The 18,259-nt window shown below is 37.1% G+C and overlaps 1 protein-coding gene across 3 annotated transcripts in view; it reads left to right on the top strand.

Annotated features, from left to right (window-relative positions):
* The window catches only part of LOC105490366 (interleukin 1 receptor accessory protein like 1), a 1,633,350-nt gene that overhangs the window by 419,788 nt on the left and 1,195,303 nt on the right, over positions 1 to 18,259 (top strand). For all 3 annotated transcript variants that reach the window (XM_071089317.1, XM_071089318.1, XM_071089319.1), the window contains exon 2: positions 7,276 to 7,381. In XM_071089317.1, the coding sequence (XP_070945418.1) occupies positions 7,276 to 7,381 (106 nt within the window). The remainder of the gene's footprint in view (positions 1 to 7,275; positions 7,382 to 18,259) is intronic.

Below are 18,259 nucleotides of genomic sequence, written 5' to 3'. Positions count from 1 at the left end.
GAGCACATTCCATAGATTGTTGAGAAGTCGTCTCTCATACCATGTATCCCTTTGCTAAAATTGTTGATTTCCGTGTCTCTCTTCCATGTAATTCTTGCCACAGTGACCATTTCCTAATCATTTTGTACCACAGTATTTAGAACAGCGTCTGCATCATGATAGGCACTGTATAATTAAAAATACAAATATATACATACCTTTATAATTTGTGTTTAATTTCCTCAAGGTAATAGCCAAAGCTTATGATTTAGACACAAGTTTCCCTGTGACTAATTTGAAATATTGTGCCTTTTAGTAACTTATGGTTGCAGAGTGTCTAAGAGCTTCTGTTTATCTTCTCTATAGGAAATCTATCTCTAAACTTTAACATGCATTGCTTTATATAAATTGAACTTCTGGAAAAGTACTTTATCTGTGTCAGGCACAAACGGATACTTCAATTTTTGATTAGAGTGAAAAAATGGTTTCCTTAATCTTGAATATAGTAATGTTGAAACTTTAAGTATTAAGTAAAATATAGTGAATCATTTTTTAACATAGTTAATTATTAGATACAAGCCAGGAGTGGAAAGAAGGCATAAGAAAAGAGCTAGCATTAAAAAATGTCTATAATTAAACGCCATTGTTAAACACTAATAGTCACCATAAAGACAAGTATTTTATTTAAGACTTATGAAACTTTGAATTAGGTATTTGCTACCTCGGTATGTTGGGGAAAAGTAGGTAAAAACTGAAATAAATATGGCAGATACTTATGTCCATGCTTTGTAGATGAGAAAACTGGGGCTTATAAAGATGAAGTAACTTGCTTACCTTAACATAAATAAGGCCAATAATCCAGGTTTTTCTGATTCTAAAACATATTCTCCCTGCTTTATAGTTGAGAATAAAACAAACGAGTGCAGCTTCCGTCCATTTCACTTCCAAATTTACCTTTATATTCACCCATTTGTACTTTATTTTCTACCTATAAAAGGAGGAGTCTCAACTTCCCCATACTAATGTCTCTTCCTTCTAGATTCACTTCCTTCCTCTGACTCTACTTCTCTTGCCTCAGTTTACATATGTGATCCAGAATTCCCCAGTCAATCCTCAACTTCTCTACCCTCAATTGTGGATTCCACATCCACATTCAAAACACATCATTGCTTGTTTTGAATGTTGTTTTTGAAAAACATTCAAAAACAAGCAGATGCAACTTATTTTCCACGTTGGACTCTTTTGATTATGCCCACTTATACTCCCATTTGTGTAACGAAAAGATCGGTCATTAGTATCTTAACTCTGATGCCAGTTGTCTTTGTTATTTTGAGACAGGATCTCACTCTGTTGCCCAGGATAGAGTGTAGTGAAAAAATCACTGCTCACTCCAGCCTCAACCTCTGGGGCTCAGGTGATCCACCCACCTCAGCCTCCCCAGTACCTGGGAGTACAGCATGTGCTACCACACCTGGCTAATTTTAAAATATTTTTGTAGAGATGGTGGTCTTACTGTGTTGCACAGACTGGTCTTGAACTCCTGGGCTTAAGTGATCCTCCTGCCTTGGCCTCCCAAAGTCTTAGGATTACAGGCACGAGCCATCAACACTGGCCCAGATGTCTCTTTTTATTCTCACAATACATAAATTCTCCTGATTGTATCCCTAAATACCTTGCTTGCTTATTTTACCCAACATTTTCTGATTGACACTCTCTCTGTGGCTTGCTTTTCTCACTTTTTCTCCCTCTTGATTCATTTTGCCTGTCCTATAAATATTTGTAAGCCCCAGGGTGGATAATGTGAGCCTTCTTCTCTTCTTTATCTGTGCTTCCTTCTTGTTTTTCCTAATACATGTTCTTAACTTCAGCTACAATTACAGTGTTGTGTTATCTTCCATCTCTACTGAGCTCCTGGCTAATATTTTTAATAAACTACATGAAAGTTTTAACAGGAAATTTCATAGGCAATTTAAACTAAACATGTCCCAAATATAATTTTGCATATTTCTCCACCCTCATTGCCCAAAAAATCTTCTGTATTTCTATATATTGGCAAATAATATCATGATAGACTTAGTTTCTCAAGCTACACACCTCAGATCCACAATCCACTTAAATCTGTTCTGTTTTCTCAGTATTCAATGTTACTGCATTGACTTACCCGCTTCCTCTTCTTTCAGTTCTGCTGCCTGCTGTTTCCTTCCAGCTTCAATCTATGCTACATAAAACAATTTAGATTATTCACTTAAAAGCATCCATTGGCTCTTCATTGTCTATACAGCAAAGAATCTTAGGGTTGTGTGAAAGGGAGGTAGGTCAGAATCTTAGGTCAGTTATCATGTGTATTCTGAAGAAATGTTTTTATGACTAAAGAAATAGGTAACAAAAAAATAAAGTAGTGCCAGTGCGGTGGCTCACACCTGTAATCCCAGCACTTTGGAAGTCTGAGGTGGGCGGATCACGAGGTAGGGAGATCGAGACCATCCTGGCTAACATGGTGAAACCCCATCTCTCCTAAAAATACAAAAAACATTAGCCTGGCGTGGTGGCGGGTGCCTGTAGTCCCAACTACTCGGGAGGCTGAGGCAAGAGAATGGTGTGAACCCGGGAGGCGGAGCTTGCAGTGAGTCGAGATGATGTCAGTGCACTCCAGCCTGGGTGACAGAGCGAGACTCTGTCTCAAAAAAATAAATAAATAAATAAAATAAATAAATAAAAATAAAAAATAAAAAAATAAAGTTGTATGAAATAATCTTGGATGATTAAGTTAAAGCATGAATGAAGATGTTGCATAAGAAGTTGAGGATTTTCCCCTCATGCCCCTGTAATGTTTTCCATTGATGTTTTGTCAAAATCCTGCATTGACAATGTCTATGTGCATTGATGCCTTCAAATGTTATTACAACCCACAACCTGTGGTCTATTTGCACTTTATTCCTGAAACTTGCCGTTTCACACCTGTTTACATATGTGATCCAGAATTCCCCAGTCAATCCTCAACTTCTCTACCCTCAATTGTGGATTCCATATCCACATTCAAAACACATCATTGCTTGTTTTCAATGTTGTAATCATTTCCTGTTGCTGCTTTAAGAAGTAACCACAAACTCAGAGGCTTAAAATAACCCAATTTTTAAATCTTATGATTCTGGAGATCAGATGTTCAAAATGGGTCTAAAATCAAGGTGTTTGGCATGCTTACTTTTCTTCTGGAGAATGTATGAGAAAATCTGTTTCCTTGACTTTTCCAGCTCTTAGGGGCCGCAAACATTCATTGTCTCATGGCCTGTTCTTCCACCTTCACAGTGCATCACTTGAACCTCTGACCTTTGTTTCCATCCATATATTTAGTATTTTCTCTTTCTGAGTCTGATTCTTTTGCTTTCCTTTTGTAAGAGAGTTTGTGATTACTTTGGGCACACCTGAATGACTCTGTCCCATCTCAGAATTCTTAACTTAATCACATCTACACAGTCTCTTTGCTATGTAGAGCAACGTATTCACAAGTTCCAGAGACTGGGACCTGGACATGTTTGGTGAGAGGAAAGGGACAATATTCTGCCTACCACACTGAGTATTTCACTCGTCCTTTGTCCTGGACCCAGAATTTCCTTTCCCTTAGAAAGTCTGTCCTTCATGATCTAGATGAAATACTTCATCCCCTGGATGCCCTTTCCTTTGACTTCACCACACCCAGCCTGGAGCAGAATTAATTGATTCCTTCCTCTACTCTCTAAGCACATTATACTGAATAAATGGCAACAGGGCCAGTCTAATTAAATAGGTAAGCATTTGTTTCCTTTATTGGTCTGTGAGCCTTTTTGATTAGACTCCATTGCATTGTCTTTGTGTCCCCACTGCATCATAGCAAAACGTCTTGGACCTAGTATATGCTCAAAAAGGGTTTATCAAATGATGAGTTTGAATATCAAAATTGAACTGCATATAATGGCAACCATATCCAGTCTTTCATTTGTTTATTTTTTTCCAGCTAGCATTCATTGAGCATTGCAAATAAAAAGTTGCCTAAAACTCACATTTACCCTTCAGGGCCTTCCTGTCAAGTAGAAAGCTGGTATACACAGAAAACTTCATAGGGAAAGAATGTGGATATTAATAGTATTAATTAATTAGTACTTACAATAATAAAAATAATAACAATTAACTGCAATAACAACAATAAAAACAGAAGCTTTGCCTGTAATCCCAGCACTTTGGGAGGCCAAGGCAGGAAGATCACCTGAGGTCAGGAGTTCAAGACAAGCCTGGCCAACATAGTGAAACTACTAAAAATTAAAAAAATAGCTGAGTGTGGTGGCGGGCACCTGTAATCCCAGCTACTTGGGAGGCTGAAAGAGGAGAATCATCTGAACCCGGGAGGTGGCGGTTGCAGTGAGCGGAGGTCACACCACTGCACTCCAGCCTGAGTGACAGAGAGAGACTCCGTCTCAAAATCAAACAAACAAACAAAAATCCTGGCAACTTTGATTTGTCTTTCACTGTGCCAGTGCTGTTCTAAGCACTATGCTATATGTACTATTATAATACTTATTTGGCAAAAGAAGAAACTAGTCACAGAGAGGTTATTTGTTCCAAATCACAGTTGATAGGCGGCAAAGCTGGGATATATAGACTTTCTGCTCTTAACCATTGTGATATGCTCATTCTGCGTAAGGTTAAGTAGTGGTTTATGTCAAGCCAAATGGTGAATGGGATTGACAGGCAACAGGCAAGTCGTTTCAGGTCCTTTTATCCAGAAATTAAGGCCTCTTGAAATTAGTTCACCAGTAGTGTAAGCAATAAGAAAATATGTGAGAACCTCACTAAATGATTATGTACAGTTTGTATTGCTATTTCTGGGTACAAATTTTGATTATGAAACAAGGATAGCAAAGCTTGTATTCTGTGGCTAGATATATTTAATCTGTTTTTCAATTTAAGACACAACAAACTTCCTCAAAGAAGTTTTTAAAAAGATTATTATAGATTGACCAAAATGTTAAGTCTGTGAAATTTTATGGATTTCTTTTTGTGTTCCCTAATACACAAAATTTCAAGAGATTCAATTAAGCATCTTGATATTACCAAATTGATGCTTTCCATACCAATTAATTTTAAGAAATAGAATTGCAAACTAGCCTGTATGCTTTATAGAAATGAAATGAGTAAGGAAATAGTATTTTGAACAGGAGTAAAGTAGTAAGATACTTAAGCTGAAAGGTCTTGTGATGTATAGTTGATGTATAGTTGGGTCCTGGAGTTTCTTGGGCAGTGCTGATTAAACTCACACAAAGAGGAACTGATTCTTACAGCTAACTTGAAGGCTGAAGACGTCAACTTGAAGATTTCCTGCAGCTCCAGTTAGTGTGGTGGCTGGGAAATGGGATTCGGGTTTTAGGAATGCATGACTCAGATTTGTACTGTAATGTGGCAGTTCTTCAGATGTGTCTGATGAATCAGCTCTTTGGATTAGGTTTCATTTATGTCTTTATGTAAACTTAAGGTCTTTGGATAGAAAACTTACGGCGATTATCATCCCTTAAAGGTGCTGCCATTAAAATAGATTATTTTCCATGCTATTTTACACATCCACTGATTTTCTGAATAAAATGATGGTGACACCTTGCCACAAGTGAATGGATTTTGCTTTTGTTTTGTGAATTAAATTGTGTTTTAACAGACTTATTAATGTGAGTAAATTAACCAATTAAAACCATTCAGAAGTATCTGAATGAGGCTCTGGGACAATGCAAAATATGATAGTTTTGGCTTTCTCCTCTTTAATACAGTTGTAGTGATTGAAAGCTGGATATGATCAGTCCTCAAATGTCTTGCAAAGAAACTTGTGCTGTCTTAAGTTTACAATATATTTGAACTGTGTTCTGATTTGCCACTTTCTGAAACTCAGTCTCTCAGCTCTACTATCTGAGTCTTATACAAAAAGAAAAGAAGCAGAGAGTAGAATGGTGGTTGCCAGGGGCTGGGACAGGATGGCGAAAAATGGGGATATGTTGGTCAGAGGGTACAAAGTCGCAGATATACCATGAGTACATTCTGGGGATCTAATGTACAGCATGTTGACTATAGTTAATGATACTACATTGTATACTTAAAATTTGTTGAGGGTAGATATTAAGTCTTACCACACACAAAAATATAGCAACTATGTCAGTTGAAGTATGTGTTAGCTAACTTTATTGTGATAATCATTTCACAGTGTATATGCCTATCAAAACACATTGTACATTTTAAACATATCCAACTTTGTGAATTATATCTCAATGAAGCTGAGACACAGAAGGATGATTTTCTGAGGAAGACAATGTTCATTTATTTAATTTCAAATGAAATGTTTCTCCTTTAGAAATCCAAACACACTGTGTTAGTGTCCCTTCTGATATCCCTCTGCAAGCCTTATAATAGAAATAAATGATTTTTTGGTAGCTTCATTGAGTGTTGTTTCTTCTTCTTCTTTTTCCTTCTTCTTCCTTTGTTGCTCAGTCTGGAGTACAGTAACACAATCTCAGCTCACTGCAGCCTTGACCTCCCAGGCTCAAGCCATCCTCGTACATCAGCCTCCCAAGCACCTGGGCCTACAGGTGCACTCCATCACACCCAGCTATTTTTTTTTTTTGTAGTGATGGGGGTTTTGCCATGTTGCCCAGGCTGGTCTCAAACTCCTGGGCTCAAGGGATCTGCCTGCTTCAGCCTCCCAAAGTGCTGGGATTACAGTCATGAGTCACTGTGCCTGGCCAGAATATACATTCTTTTAATAAAAACAAAAGGCTTAAAATTATCTTAAAGTATCTTTTAGAGGTTTTTGAAAGACAATTATAAAATCATGATTAAATATTTTGAGGCATACAGTTTATGATTTAATCTCTTGGAAAGAACGACACTGAATAAAACCACATTCTATTGCAGCATGGAATGTTAAAAATGTCAGTTTGGATGATTTATATTAATTGTTGGTGAAATAATTCTTTTGAAGGGATTGTTTCCACTTATGTAAATACAACTAGGGAGTTTAAGTAAAAAATCCAAAACCTCAAGTTAACATAAGATTTTAAAGCATTTTGGGGGTGAGGGCTATGGAGGCATAATTTTGGTATTACTGGTTTCGATTTAACTTAGGAACCACAACATATGGGACAATATAATAGAAATCCTGGTTATATTCTTTCCTTTTGTGTAATTCATTGCACCAATCGTGTTTGATCAAAGTTATGAAACTCATAATATTGCTATCTATTTTTAAAGCATGCATGTTTTTCTTCTTTTTAATCTTTGCTTTAGGGAACAGCCTTTAAGAGCTGGAAGATGAAAGCTCCGATTCCACACTTGATTCTCTTATACGCTACTTTTACTCAGAGTTTGAAGGTTGTGACCAAAAGAGGCTCCGGTAAGCAGTATTCCTCTATTTTTTACTTGTTTTTATAGCTTTAAGTGATAGTGCTACATTTACACATGTGCCATTTGGGGAAAAGTTGAGAATGATCAGTTATCCATATTGTGGAGATATTGTAGATATTATGAGTAAATAGGTGGAGCACACTCATAGGGAATTAGAAAAGTCAGAGTGGATTTAAAAGAATGTGGCTTATTTTGTTAATTACTATGAATTGGCATGGATTCAATAGCAAAACCTTGTATTTAGGCTTCATTTTGTGGTAGGATTTTAAGTATTCTTATATAAACAGTGTTATTTAATTTTTTGCATGGAAATATTATTGTATCTTTGATGTTAACTTTTATTGTTACCATTTTGGTGTCAGCTATGCTTAGGGAAGATTCTTTTCAGGGTTGTACTCCAGCTGATTTGATGAATTGCTTGGAAGTATATAAAGAAAACACTAGTGTTATTGAAGAAAATATCACGAGGAAGCACTAATATTTTAATAGGAAATATAGAGGTAAAGTAGAAGGGTAATGAAAGGAACTACTAAATAGATTAATGTTGGCATTTGTGAAAAACTACATGTTATCAGGCATCTTGGTTTGTGGTGGACTGTTGATACTTCAATTGTGTGGAACAATTGAATAAATACCATTATCAATGTGAAGTTGTATCTTGTCTAGTAAGTCACTAATAATATAAAGCTTTCCCATGCTCACACTATGTGGAGTCACATAAGTTTTGAAGTTATAGCTTTTAGGCATAAAGGAAGAAGAAGGGTATTGTGTTTTGTTGCTAGAATTAGAATGTATTGTCTGTTAGTTCCGGAGAGACTGTGGGAAAAAGAAGATGAGATAATGTACAAGAGGTTGCAGTGTTGTGATATAAGCAATTGCATGGACAAAAGCATCTTTGGGATTCAGAAAGGAAAGGGAATGAAAGGGCTGAGATGGGGCTGTGAAGCAACCATCTTAACCATGAGGTTAAAAGGCTTCAAACTCACTTTGATTGTATACCGAAAAAGCTCACATGCAGGGGAAATAGGGAGCAGCTCTGCTCTCATGAGCCCCTTCTGGGGATAAAGTCTGGGGGGAAATTGGGGAGGGCATTGTGCATGGAAAAAGGTTTGGTGCGTGGTTGAAAGTTAAAAAAAATACTGAGCCTGTTGGTTCTAGCATATTTGGTTATTATACAGCTGTTGTATCTGCTACTGATGTGGTTATAGGCAATGTGAAAAAATACTGTTTCTATGTCTACACATTATTTCATCTCTCCTTCTCAGTGGATCTTTTGAATGAGATAAAACCCTAGGGCAAGATTATGATGTAGTGGTTTATGTAATTCGAATGGGTTAATGGGAAATAACATATATCTTGATTTCTTTAATTGTACTATGCTCAAGTACAATTGAGCATAAGCAAGAGAGTTAGAGTAGGTAGAAAGGGGAGTAAATAGTGATGAAAGCTGGTAATTTTTACAACAATGATGTTTTCTGGGATAGAAATTTACATTAAAATCACTTAACATAGGTATTTGAGATAGTAGCTATATAGAAGAGAAACACTCATTTGTACAAGTATTATAACAAAATGACAATAGTTTATCCAAAATGGAAATATTGATTAATTCTTTAAAACTTTATTTTTGTGGTTATTACCACTAATTATATAAAATCTGTTTTTGTCAGTTCTTCCTGTGTATGTCAGATCTATGATTGATTTATTCAAATAGAAATGTTACTCCTTTTTAATCATAAAGTAATGGTAATAGGTCCATTCTATATAACCTCTAATTTGGGGGCAAGAAATTTTATCAAACTGGGACTTACTTTGTGTGTTTGAGAAGCATGAGAGCAGAGCTAGACACATGGGGCCGTTGGAAAATGCAAATTTAATATAAATGCAAATATTAGAATGTCTCAAAAATCTATGTTAAGTGATTTTAATATAAATTTCTATTCTAGAAAGCATTATTGTTGTAAAAATTGTCTGCTCTAAAGGCTTGTGAAAACTCAGGAATCTGTCTCAAATTCAGTTTTATTTCACTTTTGTAATTATTTTAGAAGAATGGTAATAAGATGCTGTGCTAAGTGAAGCAGAAGTTCTGAGACCTTTCTCTCTTCAATGTGTGAATGCAGTTGTCACATAATTATATAATACCTTCTAAACCAAATGTGTTTTCTATATTACAATGTAAAAATGACAAGGCAGGTACTGGGATTTTGCAGCATGCCTGATTTGTTTACTTTTCTATATGATGTAAATTAACACACCTTCCCCTAGTGTCTATATTAAGATCCAGATGAATGGAAGCTTGTTTGTTTGTTTGACTTTTAGATATTAAGTGTGCACTTTGGGAAGGAATATTATTATTCTCTCCATATACTTTCATAGCTTGGACTTATTTCAGCTGATGTCTGTTCCCGTGGCATCTTTGTTTGAGGGAAGCAGATATGTAGCTTACTGAATAGTGTCATTACTGATCTCCATACATCAAGTAGTAGAGGAGTGTACTTGGCATTTTTTCCTTAAAAGATGGATGGCTCAATCTTCACACCCAGCCCAACCTATAAAACCAGCAGCACCGTGGCCAGGGGATAAAAATCAATTTTTGATGTTTGATTTTGCGTATTAATCAAGAGGGCTTCTTATCTTTCTTCTTTAATCTTATCATTTAATTCTCTTTTGATTCTTTATTTTATTCATCTTTTTGAAAGGTCAATAAACATGACTAACAACCCAATGCTTTTCATGTGTCTTTTACTAGAATATTATTTTTAGTTCACTGTGACCACTAGAAAACCAGAACTAGATATTTTAATAATTAGGAACATATACAATATTATATTACACAGAGAAATATTGATTTTTTATGGCATGCTAATTTTGTATCGTGTTTACTTTAGATTAACACATATTGTCATTCCATAAAAATTTAAAAGTAGATATTTGTTTCTCATTAACAGAACTAATTTGAAAGCAATAGGAGCTCTTATTACACAAGCTGGAAATGCATTATTTTTATCACATTGGCTTACACTCCCATCACTATTAATTTAAAGAACAGATTTAATATAATAAGGCAGTTATGTCATTATAACATCCTTGATTAAAATATTCAAATGCAACTTTATAATGTTTTGTTTTAAATATCACTTTAAATATGTACAATATGTTATGACAACTGAGGACTATATCTGGTCTCTCAGGTAATGTCCTAAAGTTGTGCCTACATTTAGAATCAATATTTTTAATATCTATAGAAGCAGATATTCAGCGTTCGTTACACAATAGATTTTATCCTGGGACAATTTCATACCTATTTGTTTAGTTTTTATAAGTAGCACTTGATAAAGGAGGCTAAGACGACCAATATTGCCAATCCCCCTCAAGCGTGTGAAATATTATAGCAATTCAGTAAGTAAACATCTCAGTTGCTGTCATTTTTAGAATTCTGGAAAAAAAAAACACACATGTAAAGCAAATGCTTGCTTGGAGAAACTTTGTCTCTCAACCATTTGAGAAATTTAGCTTTACATTCTTGTCTGTTGGTCCCTTTTTTCCTTCATTCCTTCCTCCCTTCTTTCCCTTTTTGTTCTTTCCTTCCTTTCTTCCTCTCTTCCTTCTCCTCTGTTTGTATATTTATCTGCAAATAAAAAGAATTTTTTTTTCATATTTCCATTGCGTCTTGGTAGGACTTTTCAAACTATAAAAATATTATTATTACTTTGTCTGCATGGTTAAAGTATTTGACATGTTCCATCTTTAAAAGGCCATTCAAAGAGGTTAGCATAGTCTCTGTTAATAATAGCTATTCTTAAATATATACATTCTAAAATGGTGTGTAAGAAAATCTGGAGTAAGATTTGGGAGTAGGGAAATAGTATAAATGGTTGAAGGACTGTTATGGACAAAGTATAGCTGTAGCACTTTGGGGGGACTAAAGTGTGAGTTGTAATTTGCCTGAAAAGTTTGGGATATTGAAGAAAAATGAAGCTAGAGGGGTCTGGATGTAGAAATTAGGTAATACAAGGGGTTCCATGATGTTTTTCTCTCAAAAACGTACTCAGAATATAAGATGGTGAGTGCAAGGACCACGATTAATATATGTTTATAATCTCTACAGTGCCAAATATGCTGTTTCAGAGTCAGGGTTCAAGGAAATGTCTTAATGTATTAATGACTGCATGAATGGTTAAGTGAGTGGTTTTAATATTCAGGGTTACATCAGTGAGGATGCTACAGGACCAAAACGATATTAGAAAGATAAAGGTAAAATTAAATAGAGGCATTTAAGAAAAATGATTTTTTTCTTAAAGAGCAATCAGTATAATGTATAATGTGAGGCTACTGAAGCAAAAATCTCAGAATAAGCAATATCTAGGACATGATAAGGGTTTAGATGAAGACAATGAACCTTTACAAATGGGGAATGTTTTCATGGGCTTAAGATGCAGTTCAAAATCTGTTAAAGGGTAAGGAAAATGATTCTTCAAGTATTTTTCTATTGGAATTCTACTACATTTAGTGCTGCTTTAAAGAAGTACTAATGTCATTGTGCTGAAGTTTTGAGTTTAATGGTATTGTTCCATTGTGGCCATTATGAAAAGGCTGTGGCTCATGATTACTAATACAGGATAAATAAGCAAGTGACTTCAGTATAGAAAAAGTATTCACAGTTATTACAGCATATGGAGAAGAGTAAGTGGCTGTATTACCAAAAAGCACATGTTATTTTAGGAGGGATTTGAACTATATAAAAGCTCCCTAAAGCAGCCAACTATTAGAGAGTAAAAGGGTTACCACAGGGAGTTGATCTTCTTTTCATTCTAGAACCAGACAGGGGACACTTGTTTGTGTAAAATGATTTAGATGCAATTCTTCTTGACAGCAAGAGGAAGACAAGCCTCAAGAGATTTTCCTAAACTTGTGACTCTAGGTCCAAAAAATTTATAAAAGGTAAGAGTAGTGAAATAACCAAAGACACAGTTTCAGTTCTAATTTTTGTGTTGTTACGTATGGATATTCATTTAAGTAAAAGAAATTATGCTACTGTGTAAAGAAAGTGAGATTTAACTGAATAGGTATGAGAAAGTCTAGTGGGGGTACTTCCGTCTCATGTCAATGTGATTTATGTGCAACAGCTCTCTTGAGCATTCCTGTAAGTCAATGAGCTTAATTTCACATGATTAAGAGACAACCTAGTCCCCCAGCATCTGCCTTTTATTATGTTACCATGTGTTTATTCTCAGTTTGTCAAATATGTCAAAAAAGATAAGGTGTTTCTCCTTATTTTCCTTTGGGGTAGCTTATAAGACCAAACTTCTGGGGCTTTGTTTCTTTACCTTTTGAAGGTAACAAAAAAGCACTTTAATTTTTTCTCAGAAACAAAAATTCTCCTATTTATTGTACTTCTTTCAAATTTTGAAATTAGATCTAGAGTAATTTTAATATGCCTTTGAAATTATGTCCTTAAATAAAATAATAAGTCTAACAAAAATGGAACTTGCACCTAACAAACAAAATAAAATTAGCCAATATCTTTGTTTAGTTGTATCTATGTTCTGTTATACCTATATTCTGTTATACCTGTGAATTTCCCCACAAACTTAGCCATTCAGTTTCAGTTGTCAGTATAATTTTATATAGAGTTGACATAGATGAATGCCAATTGTGGAAAATGATGCCTGCTTCATGGTGAGTTAAGGATAAAAGGCAGTATGAATGAATCTTCCAAGTTGACTAAGACTTCAATGAGGAGGAGAATATTCCAAGTTAATAAGTATAGTATTCCAAGTTATTCCATCTTATTAACTTGGAATTCCCACTAATTAACTTGGAATATTATTATTGGTAGTAGTATTACTATTCCAACTTATTAACTTGGAATATTATTACTTATATCAAGTAATATTCAAAGTATTACAAGTGTATAAGTGTGGTACTATGTTATGAGGGTAAAAAATAATATATTGTTCTATATATTTGATGGGAGAGGTGAGGGATAGAGGGAAGCAATATAGAAGCTAGCAAATGGTAGGCAATTTAAGTTTTGTTAGAGAAATGATGTTCGTGTTGGTACATTTTCATGCTGCTGATAAAGACATACCTGAGACTGGGCAATTTACAAAAGAAAGAGGTTTCATTGGACTTTCCATATGACTGGGGAAGCCCCACAATCATGGCGGAAGGCAAGGAGGAGCAAGTCATGTCTTACATGGATGGTAGCAGGCAAAAAGAGAGCTTGTGCAGGGAAATTCCCATTTTTAAAACCATCAGATCTTGTGAAACTCATTCACTGTCATGAGAACAGTGCAGGAAAGATCTGACTCCATAATTTAATCACCTCCCACTGGGTTCCTCCCATGACAGGTGCGAATTGTGGGAGTTACAGTTTAAGGAGAGATTTGGGCGGGGACACAGCCAAACCATTTCATTCCACCCCTGGCCCCTCCCAGGTCTCATGTCCTCACATTTCAAAGCCAATCATGCCATCACAACAGTCCCCAAAAGTCTTAACTCATTTCAGCATTAACTCAAAAATCCACAGTCCAATGTCTCACTTGAGACAAGTCAAGTCCCTTCAGCCTATGAGCCTATAAAATCAAAAACAAGTTAGTTACTTCCTAGATACAACGGGGGTACAAGCATTGAGTAAATACAGCCGTTCCAAATGGGAGAAATTGGCCAAAGCAAAGGGACTACAGGCCCCATGCAAGTCTGAAATCTAGCAGGGCAGTCAAATTTTAAAGCTTCAAAATGATCTCTTTTGACTCCATGTCTTGCACATCTGGGTCATGCTGATGGAAGAGGTGGGTTCCTATGGTCTTGGCAGCTCTACCCCCATGGCTTTGCAGGGTACAACCTCCCTCCCAGCTGCTTTCATGGGCTAGAGTTGAGGGTCTGTGGCTTTTCCAGGCACACAATGCAAGCTGTTGGTGGGTCTACCATTCTGGGATCTTGAGGACGGTGGCCCCCTTCTTACAGCTCCACTAGGTGGTGCCCCAGGAGGGACTCTGTGTGGGGGCTCTGGCCTCACATTTCCCTTCTGCACTGCCCTAGCAAAGATTCTCCACGAGAGCCCCACCCTTACAGCAAACTTCTGCCTGGGTATCCAGGCGTTTCTATAAGTCTTCTGAAATCTAGGTGGAGGTCACCAAACCTCAATTCTTGACTTCTGTGTACTGTGAGGCTCAACACCATGTGGAAGCCACCAAGGCTTGGGGCTTGTACCCTCTGAAGCAACAGCCTGAGCTCTGTGTTGGCCCCTTTCAGCCACAGCTGGAGCAGCTGGGACATAGGGCACCAGGTCCCTAGACTGCACACAGCAGGAGGACCCTGGGCCTGGCCCATGAAATCACATTTTCTTCCTCAACCTCTGGGCGAGGAAGTCCCCCTATGATGGCGGGGGACTGCTTTGAAAACCTCTGACATACCCTGGAAACATTTTCCCCACTGTCTTGGGGATTAACATTCGGTTCCTCATTACTTATGCAAATTTCTGCAGCCAGCTTGAATTTCTCCTCAGAAAATGGGATTTTCTTTTCTATCACATTGTCAGGCTGCAAATTTTCCGAACTTTTATGCTCTGCTTCCCTCATAAAACTGAATGTCTTTAACAGCACCCAAGTCACCTCTTGAATACTTTACTGCTTAGAAATTTCTTCCGCTGGATACCCTAAATCATCCCTCTCAAGTTCAAAGTTCTACAAATCTCTAGGGCAGGGGCGAAATGCTGCCAGTCTCTTTGCTAAAACATAAGAAGAGTCACCTTTGCTCCAGTTCCCAACAAGTTCCTCATTTCCATCTGAGAACACCTTAGCCTGGACCTTTTTGTTAATACCACTATCAGCATTTTTGTCAAAACCATTCAACAAGTCTCTAGGAAGTTCTAAACTTACCCACATTTTCCTGTCTTCTTCTGAATCCTCCAAACTGTTCCAACCTCTGCCTGTTACCCAGTTCCAAAGTCGCTTCCACATTTTCCGCTATCTTTTCAGCAGTGCCCTACTCCTGGTACCAATTTACTGTATTAGCCTGTTTTCATGCTGCTGCTAAGGACATACTTGAGACCAGGAAGAAAAAACACGTTTAATTGGACTTACAGTTCCACATGGCTGAGGAAGCCTTAAAATCGTGGTGGAAGGCAAGGAATATGTCACATCTTATGTGATGGCAGCAGGCAAGAGAGAGCTTATGCAGGGAAATTCCCATTTTTAAACCCATCAGATCTCATGCGACTCATTCACTATCACAAGAACAGTGCAGGAAAGACCCATCCCCATAATTCAGTCACTTCCCACTGAGTTCCTCCCATGACAGGTGGGAATTGTGGGAGTTACAATTCAAGATGAGATTTGGGTAGGGACACAGCCAAACCATATCAATGTTTATCGCAGAGATCACACACAGGCATTCACTGCTAGGACCAGAGGATTAACCCCTGATCCTTGGGTGGTCACCTATAGGCTTTCACATGATCCATAAGGTGGCTTGGAAATTAAGGACACTGGTGTATCAGTATCCTACTGATGTTTTAACAAATTGCTATAAACATAGTGGCTTAAAGCAACACAAATTTATTATCTTGTAGTTCTTGAGGTTCTTCATAATCACATCTCCTCTGACTCTGACCCTTCTACCTCTCTCTTTCCCTTATAAGGGCCTTCATTATTATATTGGGCATCCTTAGATAACCCAGGACAATCATTCCATCTTAAAATCATGAATTTAATCAAATTGGAAAGGTACCTTTTGCCATGTAATATAACATAGTCATACGCTTGGATGAGGCAGTAGACATCTTTCTAGAGAGCATTATTTGGCTTACTGCAACTGGCAGTTAGCCAATTCAAATAAACTGTCTGTTGAAGGCTTTGAAGACTAGAGAAAGAATAGTCAGCCGGGAGCCAGATGGCAATGGAAGAGAAAGAACAGGGAAGTTGAAAACTTTTGCTGAAGGGCCTATGTAATCCATGGTGCATGATAAAGGGTGCAGTGGGTTTGTAGCAAAAGAAGAAAAGGGAAAGAAAACAGGGCAGAGGGAAAGGAAGGAAGAGAGGCGGAAAGAGAAAGAGGAACTGATACTAGTGACGCTTTGGATCTTAAGAACGTTTTAAGATTCATCTGCACTCCACACATATACTTTCAAAAATACCCCATTTTCTCTGTGGTAGACTAAGGGCGTCTGTGTTCCTTTCAACAAAATAATACCTGACCTGAAAAATGATTTCCAGATGTAAAGTAATAGCAGTGAGAATAGTGAAGACAGGAGAGAGAGCAATTTTAAAGTTAGACTCAATTGAAATAGATGATCAATTAGATGTGAGAGGATATAAAGAAAGAGGGAAAGAAAAACATTCTGTAATGAGAGGATTGGGATACCATCCATTATATTAAAGGTCCTCAAAACACAGAAACTTGAAACAACTACTTATTGAAAGAAAATAGTAAGGTCTTTGTGACTACGATGAAGCCCCAAATGTAGATTGAGGATAGAATATGAAGGATTTTGGATATCTTGCAAGGGATTTTGGATTTTATCTTGAGAATAAAATATTTTCGCTGAGATATTTAATAACTTTGCAAATCCCTTTAGTAGAAAATTCAGTCTGGGTGGTTGGGCCTCTGATTTGATAGATCTGTTCATTATGGTGTCTTCTCTACACCATAAAGATGAAACTTCTTGCTTTGTATATGATGGTGTTACCCACATTTATGAGTCCATCAGTAAAGCTGCCTTTACAGAGAAGGGAAGACACACAATCAAGCTATGTAGGATCACACATGAAAATGGCATGGTCACACCTGATTTTTGACATGTTAACGCTCTCTGTAGAAAAGACTAGGGTGAGATTCCAGAATGACCAGTAAGGGACTCAATAAAATCATATTTACATATACTGAGGGCCTGAAAATCAATCAAAGGGACTGAAAATAAGTTTCTGAAGAATATATAGGATCTGGTAAGTGTTTGGACATGAATCGTGAAATAATTCGAGGAGAAGTTACATTGATGGTGTCACTAATTACAGAGAGAAGATCAATGGCAGTTTTTGCGGGGAGAGGGGATGAAATGAGGTCAATTTGGAACATACGAGCTGTGGTAGTCACTGGAAATGTTGAGCTAATGGATTTATTGGTCTGGAATTGTGCTTGTTTCCTGTGGCTTCTGTAACAAATTGCCACAAACTGGGTGACTTAAAACAATAAAATTTGTCCTCTCACAGTTCTGGAGGCCAGAAGCCTGAAATCAAAGCATAAGCAGGGCCACACTTCTTCTGAAGGCTCTGTGACAAAATCCTTCTTCGCCTCTTCCACCTTCTGGTGGCTTTAGTTTTCCTTGGGTTGTGCCCGCTACCATCTTCACATGGCCTTCTTCTCTGTGTCTTTAATCTCCTTCTGCTTTTCTCTTATAAGGACACCTGTCATTGGATTTAGGATCCACTCGGAAAATCCAACATGATCTCTTTTTGAGATCTGTAACCTTAATTCCATCCACAAAGATTCTTTATCCAAATAAATTCATATATTCACAGGTCTCAGTGGGCATATCTTTTGGGGGACCACTGTTCACACTGCAAATGTCAAGCAAGAGGTATGGAGTTTGAAATTGCCCTCATATTGAGAGCAACATGATGGAATGAGATTATTCAGGGAAAACATGCAGAGAGAGAAGAGGAAAAGAAAAGGGAAAGGGAGAGGATCAAGGATTCCATGGAACACTAGCCCTGAAGAGGCTGGCAGAGAAAGAGCAGCCAGTCAGGGAAGGAGACTAAGGGGAAGCTAAGAGAGGAAGAAAGAGACCTGACTTGTTTTGGTTACTGCAAACCAAGAGTGGAGAAAGTTTCAAAATGAAAGAGTGATAGTGTTAAATTCTTTGGAA

The sequence above is a fragment of the Macaca nemestrina genome, chromosome X (assembly GCF_043159975.1).
Source record: "Macaca nemestrina isolate mMacNem1 chromosome X, mMacNem.hap1, whole genome shotgun sequence".
NCBI classification, from domain to species: Eukaryota; Metazoa; Chordata; class Mammalia; order Primates; family Cercopithecidae; genus Macaca; species Macaca nemestrina.
This window is presented reverse-complemented; position numbering and strand designations above follow the sequence as displayed.